At 27.2% G+C, this 11,839-nt stretch overlaps 2 protein-coding genes across 2 annotated transcripts in view; one reads left to right on the top strand and one right to left on the bottom strand.

Annotated features, from left to right (window-relative positions):
- The window catches only part of LOC106765634 (protein ECERIFERUM 26-like), a 3,180-nt gene extending 1,312 nt beyond the window's left edge, over positions 1 to 1,868 (top strand). The window contains exon 2 of the mRNA XM_014650323.2: positions 687 to 1,868. Within this exon, the coding sequence (XP_014505809.2) occupies positions 687 to 1,562 (876 nt within the window). The 3' untranslated portion in view covers positions 1,563 to 1,868. The remainder of the gene's footprint in view (positions 1 to 686) is intronic.
- A 5,422-nt stretch (positions 1,869 to 7,290) lies between these two features.
- LOC106767565 (cytochrome P450 71D10) lies at positions 7,291 to 11,477 on the bottom strand. The gene is made up of 2 exons (XM_014652487.2): positions 10,521 to 11,477; positions 7,291 to 8,033 (listed from the first exon to the last, which is right to left on the bottom strand). The coding sequence occupies exons 1-2, from the start codon at positions 11,409 to 11,411 to the stop codon at positions 7,404 to 7,406; spliced, it is 1,521 nt and encodes a 506-aa protein (XP_014507973.2). The 5' UTR covers positions 11,412 to 11,477; the 3' UTR covers positions 7,291 to 7,403.
- Between the last annotated feature and the right edge of the window lie 362 nt (positions 11,478 to 11,839).

Raw genomic sequence — 11,839 nt, 5'->3', positions numbered from 1 at the left:
ATATATATATATATATATATATATATATATATATATATATATATATATATATATATATATATATATATATATATATATATATGTGTGTGTGTGTGTGTGTGTGTGTGAATGTATGTATGATGAAATTAACATATTTATTTAATATGATAAAAATTTGTGTTTAAAAGTAATAAAGTAAATATTAGAATTATTAAAAGTTGAGCATTTTAAAAATAGATTGAAAATATAAATTTTAAAGATAAAGAAATTAATTCTAAAATATTTTCATGAATTTAATACTTGTAATAATTATTTTTTATAACCGGGTTTCATGAATGATATGATGGAACATTGTTGTTAATGTGTTATTTTCGTCATTATTATAAATGGTCCTAAACCTTCCTACGTTGTATATAAATGAATCTAATGCCTATGAGCATAAAAGTCAAAACTTGGACAAAAAAGTAAGAACATATTTTAGGAGAAATTTTGATAGATCCTTTTTTAAGACATTTCCAATTTTTTTCTGTAAAATTAAAGAATAATCTGAACGTTTGTAATAACAACTGGACTTCGTAAAAAGGTCTTAGAAATTTAAAAAATTAAAAAAAAAATTACAGTGAAAAAGGAGACTAATTAATTTTGTATGAAAAATAATAGAACTTGGGTTTTGCAAATGACGCGGTGTTTCTTTGGTGATTATGCAGGTAATTAGATTTAAGTGCGGAGGAATTTCATTGGGTCTAAGTTGGGCCCATATATTGGGGGACCCACTTTCAGCTTCAGAATTCATAAACTCATGGGGACGAGTAATGAGTAACTTGGGCCTTAAAATGATTCCTAACATTCCAAGATCCGTGCCAGCACCCGGAAAACCCGGACTCCAAAAGGATCCAATTTCAGCAAAACGGATTGACCCGGTGGGTGATCATTGGATCCCAGCCAACAACAAGAAAATGGACACATTCTCCTTCCACATAACAAACCCACAATTGAACTACTTGCAAGCACAAATCTGGGGTCCAAGTCTTCACCAAACCCCTGGTTTTGAATCAGTATGTGCCATGATTTGGCGTTGTGTTGCCCGGGTTCGGACAAAATCCGAACCGAAAACCGTAACTGTGTGCCGAAGCGACCCGTATAGGAAGGATATTATTGGTAATAACCAAGTGATAAGCAAGATTGAGGCTGGAAGTGAATGTTGTATTGTTGAGACGGAGTTGAGTGTTTTGGCAAGAATGCTTGAGGATTTAGGTGTGGATGAGAGGAAGGAAATTGAAGAAGCAATTGAGAGAGAGGAAGGTGTGAGTGATTTGTTCGTGTACGGTGCGAATTTGACATTTGTGGACTTAGAAAAAATCAATTTGTATGATTTGCAATTGAATGGACAGACACCAAGATTTGTTTACTACAGCATTCAAGGGGTTGGAGATGAAGGAGCCATTTTGGTGTATCCGGGGCCACAAGGCTCTATCAAAAATGGTGCTGATGGGAAGTTTGTGACCATGATTTTGCCAGAAGATGAAATGGGCAAGCTTAAATCTGAACTCAAGATGAATGGTCTTCTGCTTGAGGATAATTAAGTTTTAATGATATTAAGTATTTCTTAGATGGTAGAGTATGCTTGCGAGAGAAGTGAGTTTTAGATCTAATTCAATCTTACAAAATCGGTTTGTAAAGTGAGGTTTGCATCTCACTCATATATTATAATTTGGTTTTATCATATATTATAATTTGGTTTTATCTTTAATCGATGTGAGACTTAAAAAAAAAAAAAATGTTGAATTAGTTTGTGATAGGTTAGTTGATTGGTTTGATGTTGTGCCTCATGTGTATTGGCTGATTGTTCTTCTTGCTTTGTTGTTAAAATAATGCTTCTTTTTAGTAAAGAACCCTACTCCTTTTGCCAGAGAATTACTATTTTACATCATATGTAATTTAAATTAACTTTCTTATATATATCGTAATTATGTATATAATTATAATTAAAACTAAACAGACAATATTATTTAATAAATATCAACTTAAATATTAATTTGGTTACGGTTTTCGTTAAATATTTTAATGTGATTTTAGTTTTTTCTTAATCAAATTCTAATTTTTTTTTTAAATTTTGTTCAATTTAATTATATAACTAACATAGTTTAAATAGTTAACATGTGAATACGGTAATTTTTTTCTTTTTAATTTTTTCTTAATTTAAAAAAAAAAGTTCATGTGTTAAGTTAGCATCTATCATGTGTCAATGTCAAATTCAAGTGTTTAGATTAATGTCTTATATTTAGTTCAATCTCAATTTTTGTTAACTATATTCGATAAAGTTTTAATTTTTTTTTTAAATATAATAAATTTTCTTATCTAAATTAAGACCAAATTTAGTTTTTATATATATATACTAAACTTTTTTTGTTAAAATTATGTTTTTATGAAATATTTTTCATTATTTTTAAACTAACTCTAATTATATTATTATAATATAATCATTATATTTATGTTGATATTTGTTGATTGTAAAAAATATGGTTATAGTTGTTTAAAAACAATGAAGAATTTTCTTTCTTATTTTAAACTAACTCCATTTTTTTAACCAAGTCCAATCTTATTTTAAATCAACTCTAACCTTATTTTGTATAAGTATAAAAAAATCAAACATAAATCTAACAATAGTTAGAATTGGTTTAAAAATAATTTCATAAATATTTAATAAAAATGTAAATTTTAATAAAAATATCAATATAACATTTGCATAAGTTGTCTAATCACATTTTTTATTTAATCTTCTAATCACATTTTCACTTTTGATTAGAGACTTACGGTAGAATGTTTTATTATCATCAAAACCTTATTGATTATGGGTATTTATCTACTTTAACACTTTTCCTATTTCACTTGAAGGCTTGAGCTATTTTGTCTAAGATGAAAATAGAAGTCCACTACAAGGGCTGAAATTAAAATTTTGGACAAATATTAGTTGTTGATTATTCATTAGATATTTTTAAATAATTTATTTCTTTAATTATATCATTAAATATCAAAAGATAATATTTGTCAAATATTTTTAGAACTAACTAATTCTCTACAAATCTTTTTAATATTCATAACTAGAAAGATAAATTATTGAAACAATGGAAAAACTCTAGAATGGAGGCTGAATAGAATTTTTAAAAACCTTTCATAAATATATGTAAAATACTTTAAGTTTTTTAACCGTTTTTAGGAAAACGTATATAAAGGAAAACAAATAAGACAAGCTTACTTGTATACTGATTCACTCAACCTAAGTTATCTCCAGTTTTCTCTTAAGAACTCTTAAGAGGCTCCATTAATCTTTCCAAAGATTACAACGAGTTTCACTACTCTTAGTTTGCAAGCATCCAATCTGGATATACGAGTTTACTCATTCTTGGTTCAACACTAGTCTTCCTAACTAAATATTTTAGCTCAACTGAATTAAACAAACAAGTGTTTTTATTCTCTTCAGAATTTACAAACACAACAAAAATGTATTATAAAAGCAAGTATAGATCCATCTCTCAAAGATAGAATGTTTTCAATATATGAAATCTGAAGACTTGTAAAATGTTTTTCTTAAACAAAGAAAGTGTTAGATAATGGAAGTTCAGAGAAAAGATAACAGTGTAAGAGTCAATGATAAATTCTTGTTTTCTTCTCTTCATCCAGTCCTCTTTATATAGTCTTTTCCAAAAAAAGATGTGTTATTAAGAGACATTTGACTTCATGGAAAGCAAGTAGCCTTTAAGTACGAAGTCAAGTGCGTGGTAACGTTAAAGCAACAATGTTTTTTTACAGAGGTAGTGTGTACGACTTCGTCTAAGCAAAAAGCATTAAGGAAACATTCAAAGAATGTCTTCCTATCTCTTAACGTCCTTTTGATCTTGTACAAAAATTTTGAATAAAGCCTAATATTGTTATGTTCTACACAAATAAAAAGAAGAGAAACACCACAGACAAGAAGTACAAATCATACATGCATTTAATGTTATAAACATTATAGAACATTTATGCATGTTTAGTGTACTAACCATTTAACACATAAGTATGTTCTTTTGAGTAGCATAGAGTTTACAAGATACAACATTTAATGAAAGTTTTGTCTTAATCAGTTTGAAATATTAAACACATTTTCGTTAGACTCTCTTAATCAGTTTGAAATATTAAACACATTTTTGTTAGACACTGTTTGTGAGTTGTATACAATATTATTCATACTCAACATGGACTATTTGTTCACATTGTTCAATATTGTTTTTATCAACCATACTATTTAAAAGAGTTAAGCTATAAATGTTATTTTGCTAAAACTCGTTTGTTAAACATCAAAAATAGAGTTGCTTAGACAGTCTTGTCTTTTTAGATAATCTTTGTATTAACAATGATATTATGGTTATTTTAAAGATCTTTGGTGGATATTACATTATATGAGAATGGAGATTTCAGCAACATAAAAGCCAGAAACAAAGCCCAATTAAATTCTATAGGAGGAGATAGGGAATCAGAGAAGGGAGCTTTAATAACTCTAATTTTGTGCAATTGCTATCCATCATGCATCTCACCTTTTTTCTACTCCCCTTTTCACTTTTTCTTTCATTCATGATGTATAGAATCCCATTTATTGAGTGTTAAGCTTCTCGGGTTTATTCTGCTATAATTTTTTAATAGATTATGAGGTTAAAATGAAATAATTGGTTTGTTTTATTTCGATTATTGTTTTGATTTATCTTTTTCTATATATTTTGTCTCCAAATCAAGTAAAACTAATGATTTTTACATTGTACCTACTAAGCATGATGTTTAATTTACATGCATAAGAATCATACAAATCCAAGGGTTTTTAATTTTAATTGAGAAGTTACTTTGATTAAAGTTAGAAACTTTCATATGATTAAATGAGATTTTGCCAATAATGGAGAAGTTACTTTGATTCTTAATGAAAATTTTAACTATAATTAATCAAAAAATTACTTTAATTTATTAGCTTTTATTTGACAAAAAAGGGAAAAAATAAACATGACTAAACATAGTAATATTTAATTGAGAAGTTACTTTGGTCAAAATTTCCATGAATAATTTAAATATTCTTGCTTTTAATTTAAAAGTCATTTTGTTTAAAAGTAAGGATGCCAACAAATTAATTCAAAAGTTACATTTGATTTTCTTGAAAATATAATAGTGAAACTAACTTATTTAGATGATGATGAATCTATATTGAAATAATAGTGAAACTAACTTATTTCACTATCATTGTTTTAAGAATATTTTATTTACTTGTGATTTACTTTGTTGCTTTTTAATTTAATTTAATTTTTTATCATGATTTCATACCAAAACTCATCTTGGTCACGGAGTAGTATTGAACGCATTCATATTAGAATCTCATAAGCATTTGTATTTTAATTCTTTTAGGTGCATTTTTTTTTATATTTTTAGGCATATTATCTTATGCATATTTTTGCATATCATTCGTATTTACTAATTTTAATTGCATTAGGCTAGATCTTTTATTTTTATCTTTTATTATTTGTATTGTGCTTTTTTTTTAACTATTTATGTATATGTTTATAACAATTAAATTATTAAAAAATCAATTTTGTGTTTATTGAGAACGACTTAAGATTGACTTAATCTTTTCTAATTTGTTGGTTACTAGTTTGACAGTAATGAAGTTAAGTAATGCTAATTTGATAGTGTCAACGATAATTTATTAATATCCTAGAGTCAAAAATATGAAAATTTTCATTGCAAAATGAATACTTTTTGACTAGCCTCGAGCTTGGGGCCTAATGTATAAGGCTTAGATAATGTCATCTACTTAAAAAAAATCATCTTGGGACACTCCTAAATAAGATTACCACGTGTGATATGATAACAAATAGTAATGAAGGATTAACATACCTATGACTTAATTATTCGAGGCCCATCCACGTAAGAATCATTAGAATACTATAAATAGAACACATATTATAATGTATTGTCGGGTAATCCTACTACATATATTATGCATGTATTGTGTATTGTTAACTTGAGTATCGAAGTACTTTTTCAAACATTCCCTTTATCTATATTTGAGAGTAGATGTAGAAAATCTCAATTAAGAAAGCAATATCTCAAAATAAAATAAGTTAAGGAAGCACTGATTAAAGTCAAAATCTTTTTCTTTATTATACCTTATACTTGTTGGAATTGACTGTATTTTTAGAAATTTGTGACAGAACCTTAGTAAAACAAAATTGTAAATAGCATATTTAAAAAAAAATAAATTTTAACTACAGTTAACACATGTCTTCATTGTTTGTGAAATATAACAACGGATAATACACTAACCATGGTCATATATCAATCTTTAATTTCAAAATTTTTAAATTGAGATGAGCTTATAACGGCAATTAGACAGACAACTGTCATTATAAGTCTTATGCCAATTTTATTTATTTATATTTACTTCATTTGTTTAACGGTAGTGTTCATAAACTATCGTGGTTTAAAACTTTAATGACAAGTTCCAAACTGTCATTATTTCTATCAAACTTTTAACGACGACCTATTCAATGATGGCTTGAAAATCAGAGAAAGACTCATTTAAGTGTAGTCAAAAGCCTTTTTTATAGTAGTGTCTTTTTCATTTGATACCCATTTGCTATCATCTTTGTCTAAGTCTTTTCTTCCCTTCACTCACCAAGATTGGGAGCTACTATACCTAGATATCTTAGAAGCAAAAAGCATGGAAGTTTTCTTTGTAAAATGAAGTATTTTGGACTAGCATTAAGTCAGAGTGATATTGTATAGTATAAGGCATAGATAATGTTGTCTTCTTAAAACAACATCACCTAGGAACATCCTAAATAAAATTATCATGTTAAAATAGGATAAAATATGTTAATGATAGATGAATATACCTAAAACTTAAAATCGAGATTCATTTAAGAAAATCATATTAGAATACTATCAATAAAACACATATTACAACGTGTTATTTAGTAATCTCATTGTATATGTCTTACATATTAAATATTTTTTCATACATTCTACTCTTTACTTATATTAAAAATAGATCTAGAAGATCTCAACAAAAAAGAAACATCTCAAAATAAAATAATTTGTAAAAACACTAATCATATAACATCAAGGAAGGAGGGCATCTCATTCAACTAAAGTCATTATGAAACTTTTGTTTATAGTTATAAAATGGAACTTTTTTAAATACAAACAATTTATTATAAATAAACATGTCGGTTTAAATTTTGACTAAATATAAAAACAGCACTTAAAACAAACCCCTAAAAACCAAAAAAAAATAAAAATTTATTGTTAACAACAAAACAAGAATAGAAATATTATATTTTGGATTACACACATTTCTGAAAATATATTTCTTACCAAAATACGAGAGGACCGAACTTAAAGTTTTAGTGATTGGCAATGGTGGAAGGGTGATAAGACATGGGAATTAAGCAAAGATCATTTGCTCTTCTAACAGTAAGGCCAAAGGACTCGGACATGTCGAATTCTTGGTGTGTGGTTCCATATGGCAGCTTCCAAACAAAATGGTAAAGCAAATTGGCCAATAACAGCAACATGTTACGCACAGAAAATGCAGCTCCTGGACAAATTCTCCTTCCAGCCCCAAAAGGGATGTATTCAAAGTTTGTGCCACTGAAATCATAACAACTTTCAATAAATCTCTCAGCCACAAATCTCTCTGCTTCATTCCAATACATCGGGTCTCTCCCAATGGCCCAAGCATTGATAATCACCTTACTCTTTGCAGGGATTTCATACCCTTTGATCACACAAGCCTCACTGTTTTCTCTTGGAACTAACAATGCCTCTGGTGGATGCAGCCTCATTGTTTCTTTCATCACTGAATTTAAGTATTCACACTTTCCAACTTCTTCTTCATCCACATAACCTTTCTCGTTGAACACCTTTCTCACCTCACTCTGTGCCTTCTCCATTACCTCAGGATTTTTCATCAGTTCTGACATTGCCCATACTACAACCGCTGCTGGTGCTGCAGTCCCACCCACAAACATGTCCTGAAACTAATCAACCGTTAATAACTTTATAAATATTTTTTGGAAAATGAGATTTTCACATCAATTTTTGACATCATTTTGACACTGCACACGTGTCAAAATGTGACTGGACGATTTCAAATTAAAAAAACAAACTTTGGTTTTTCTCTTCCAAATATATCTCTGTCTTAACTTTTTTAATTTGAAATCGTCCAATCACATTTTGACACGTGTGCAGTGTCAAAATAGTGTTAAAATATCATTTTCCATATTTTTTATCGCCAACAAAACATGTGTTATCATTTTATTGGTATGTTTGAATATATTCTAAAAAAATATTTGAAACGGACTAACCACAAATAAACTACCATGCTTTATAAAAAAGTTGTCAAAAAAAATTTGTTAAAAAGATTTTTTCCTTACTTATAACAACTGAATTTTCTCTCTTTTAACTTTGTCATTAGGTGTTCGCTTTTTTCTTCTTCTTTTAATGTCATTACTCTATTGGAGATTTAAGTAAAGAATAGAAGGTACGAAAATTTAAAACTTTTTTCATAAACTCTTATGGTTGAGTAAGTTATTGTGTTATAACACTACAAGAAATTAATGTTTAATTAAAAGTTTATGTAAATAGGTAAAAATTAACATTAATTATCTATTTTTTTTTTGTGAACATTGTGTGTGATTCTGAAACTACAGACATGAATTCGTTTGCATCAAATTTTAAGTTGATACTTTTTTTTCACTAACTTTTAAATTAATTTTTTAATTAAATCAGTTTGTCAAGACGAAAATAAGGTGTTTTTATTTTAAAATTTATTTAATTTAACATCGGTTTGATGATGTTAATGATAGTAGTTTAAGAAAAGAGTTTTTCCAATATTTCAAAAGAATAATATACAAAAAAAAATATATAAAAAAGAAAAATTATAATGAATTAAATAGATGAATATGAATAAAGAATACAAATGGTTGAGAAATAAGTGTAAATGAAGATGAAGAAAAAAGTATCAATAAAAAAAATGCATCTGGATAAGATAAGTGTGGATCAAAAGATTGCATAAATAAAAAAAATATTTAAAACATTAGAAAGAAAAAGTGTGAATATCAATAAAAAAAATGCATGTGGATAAGATAAGTGTGGATCAAAAGATTGCATAAATAAAAAAAATATATATATTTAAAACATTAGAAAGAAAAAGTGTGAATGAGGATATTTATCATCTTAAATTTTTAGATTAAAAATAATTTATTATTTTTATGCATTATCATGCTCAAATATTCAAATGTTAATTTAGTTAGTTCTAGCTTAAATAAATATAAATAATATAAAATTAACCATTTGTATAGCATTAAAGTCAATTAAATCCACTTTATAAATACCTATCATTAAACGACCTACTATAATCTAACATTAATACAACAATTAATACAAAAAATTATTTATAAAAAAAAATAAGTTAAAAGAATTTTATGCATTTTAACACTTTTTTTTAAAAAAAAATCTTTTGTGTCGTATTTTTGTTACTTAAATAAACTTTATTATACCATTCCACATTAAATAAACTTTCTTAACATGAGGTTAATCAACGCTAATACTGAAATAAATATTTATTTATTAAAAGAGGTTAAAAATCATTTTTAACTTTATTTCTAAAACAATATTAATGTTATGTGTGATGTTCAAAGTCCGATAGCTAGCTGGGCCTAATAATGTTACAATTTAATCTACACTAATATTTGAAAAGTTAATGTTGTGTTTCTTTTATAATGTAAATATCTTAAATAAAAATCTTTTTGTGTTTTGCATATAAATCATGATTCTTCTCTCATTTTCTTTTTAAATTTAAGAGAAAAAATGTTTTCTATTATATGTTTTCGTATTCCAATTTATTAAGAGATGATTTGAGGTTTTCCTCAAATGATTTGAAATTATTTCATTATGAATAAATTCAGCATACATAATTCATTGTTTAGAAATAATAGTTTAATAAGTTGTTACTTCAAATTTTTATACATTGAACTATATCCATGTAGAATCTTTTTGTTCTGTAGAATAAATTTTCATGGTTATAAAATTTATACTTGAGAAATGATTCTTTGACACACCTAAATTTTTTACATACATTTGGTACTATGCTTACTTACTTTTTACTTTTTTTTTTTTTAAAAACTATAAAATTTTGTACGTTTTAAACCATTTTATTTTTGTATACTGTGTGAAATGAATGTAAAAATGTGTTATGGTATTATTACTTTTTATATTTTGAAAAAATATTTTTTTGAAAAAATTTTTTTAGTCTTTGAAAAAATATTTTTGTTATTTCATTTTTATTATTATATTGAATACTTAAAGTGATTTAAAAATGTTTTTAGTTGTTTTTTTCATGCCAAAAGAAGAAAAAAAAATGGGTTGGGATCAATTATAAAATTTCTAATTTTGTCAGAGACATAAATCATGTGTGTTTGTTTTTCTTTCAGAGTTATTAAAGAAAATAGGATACTGACCCAGATGACAGCTTTAATGTTGTTGTGAGTCAGGGGAATTTCCAAGTCATTTCTTTTTTGTGTTTTGAGAAGAACATCAATGAAATCCTCTTGCATCTCCTTCTGGCTGTTGGTATTTTTTTCCATGTGATCCTTCACCATAGTTTCTAGGATCTTGTCATTCTCTCTCTGTGCTCTTTCAAGTTTAGTTTTGATTCCTGTAAGAAAAGGAAGCACTTTGATTGAAGGGTAGAAATCAGCAATGGAGAAGCCTCCCAACAACTGCAACGTTTGCTCCATGGCTGATATGAACGCTTCTTGGTCTTTGCACCTTTTGCCATTTGATGCTCTGACAATTATTACATTCATGACCGACTCAATTTCCTTGGTGAGGTTCACGATCGATCCTTCATTGGCACACAGCTTTCTAACTAGATTAGCTACCTCTTCTTCTCTTATGCATCTCAGTGATTGAACATGCTTTGCATGTAGCAACTCAGAAATGCAAATCTTTTTAAGTTGTCTCCAAGTTTTTCCGTAGGGAGAAAAGACTATGTCGGTGGTATGATAAAGAAAGAATTTTGAAGCAATAAGATGAGGCCTGTTGGCAAAGATGGCATCATGAGTTTTCATAACCTCTTTGGCAATATCTGGTGAAGAGACTATTATGTGTGAAGTTTGACCAAGTTGGAGGTGCATCAAGGGTCCAAATTGGTTAGCCAAGTTTCTGAGAGTTTGATGGGGAAGTGGCCCAACAAATTGGTGAATGTTGCCAAGAAGAGGCAGCTTCCATGGTCCAGGTGGCAGGTTTTTGAGGGGCTTGTGGGGATTTGAAAGACTATGAGTGAAGAACAATGCAATGAGTATGGAGACAAAGGTGAAGAGGAGAATGAAGGAGATCAGAAGCTCCATGATGATGAGAAATGAAATGTTGCACAAACATGTGTCAAATGGTAGGGTATAAATAAGTGAGGAAAAAGTTAGTTTGAGACAATTAAAAAAAAAATCTTTTTAACAATATTTTTTTTACAATTTACAGATATGATTGGTCTATGATTAATTTTAAATATTTTTTTAAACATAAATTCAAACAGATCAATAAAATAATAATAAATATTTTATTATTAAAAACTTATTAAAAAGAATTATCAAAATATCATATGTGATAATTTATTATTAATTAAGTATTTTGTTTAAACATAAATTCAAATATATTAATAAAATAATAATTAAAAAGTTATTAAAAAAAATTGTCAAAATTATGATCTTTATTCAACCGACCATTATTAAAAGAAACACGTTAAAATGTGGTTTTCTCAACCGACCATTTTTCAATCTCA

This window comes from Vigna radiata, chromosome 7, assembly GCF_000741045.1.
Source record: "Vigna radiata var. radiata cultivar VC1973A chromosome 7, Vradiata_ver6, whole genome shotgun sequence".
NCBI lineage: Eukaryota > Viridiplantae > Streptophyta > Magnoliopsida > Fabales > Fabaceae > Vigna > Vigna radiata.
This window is presented reverse-complemented; position numbering and strand designations above follow the sequence as displayed.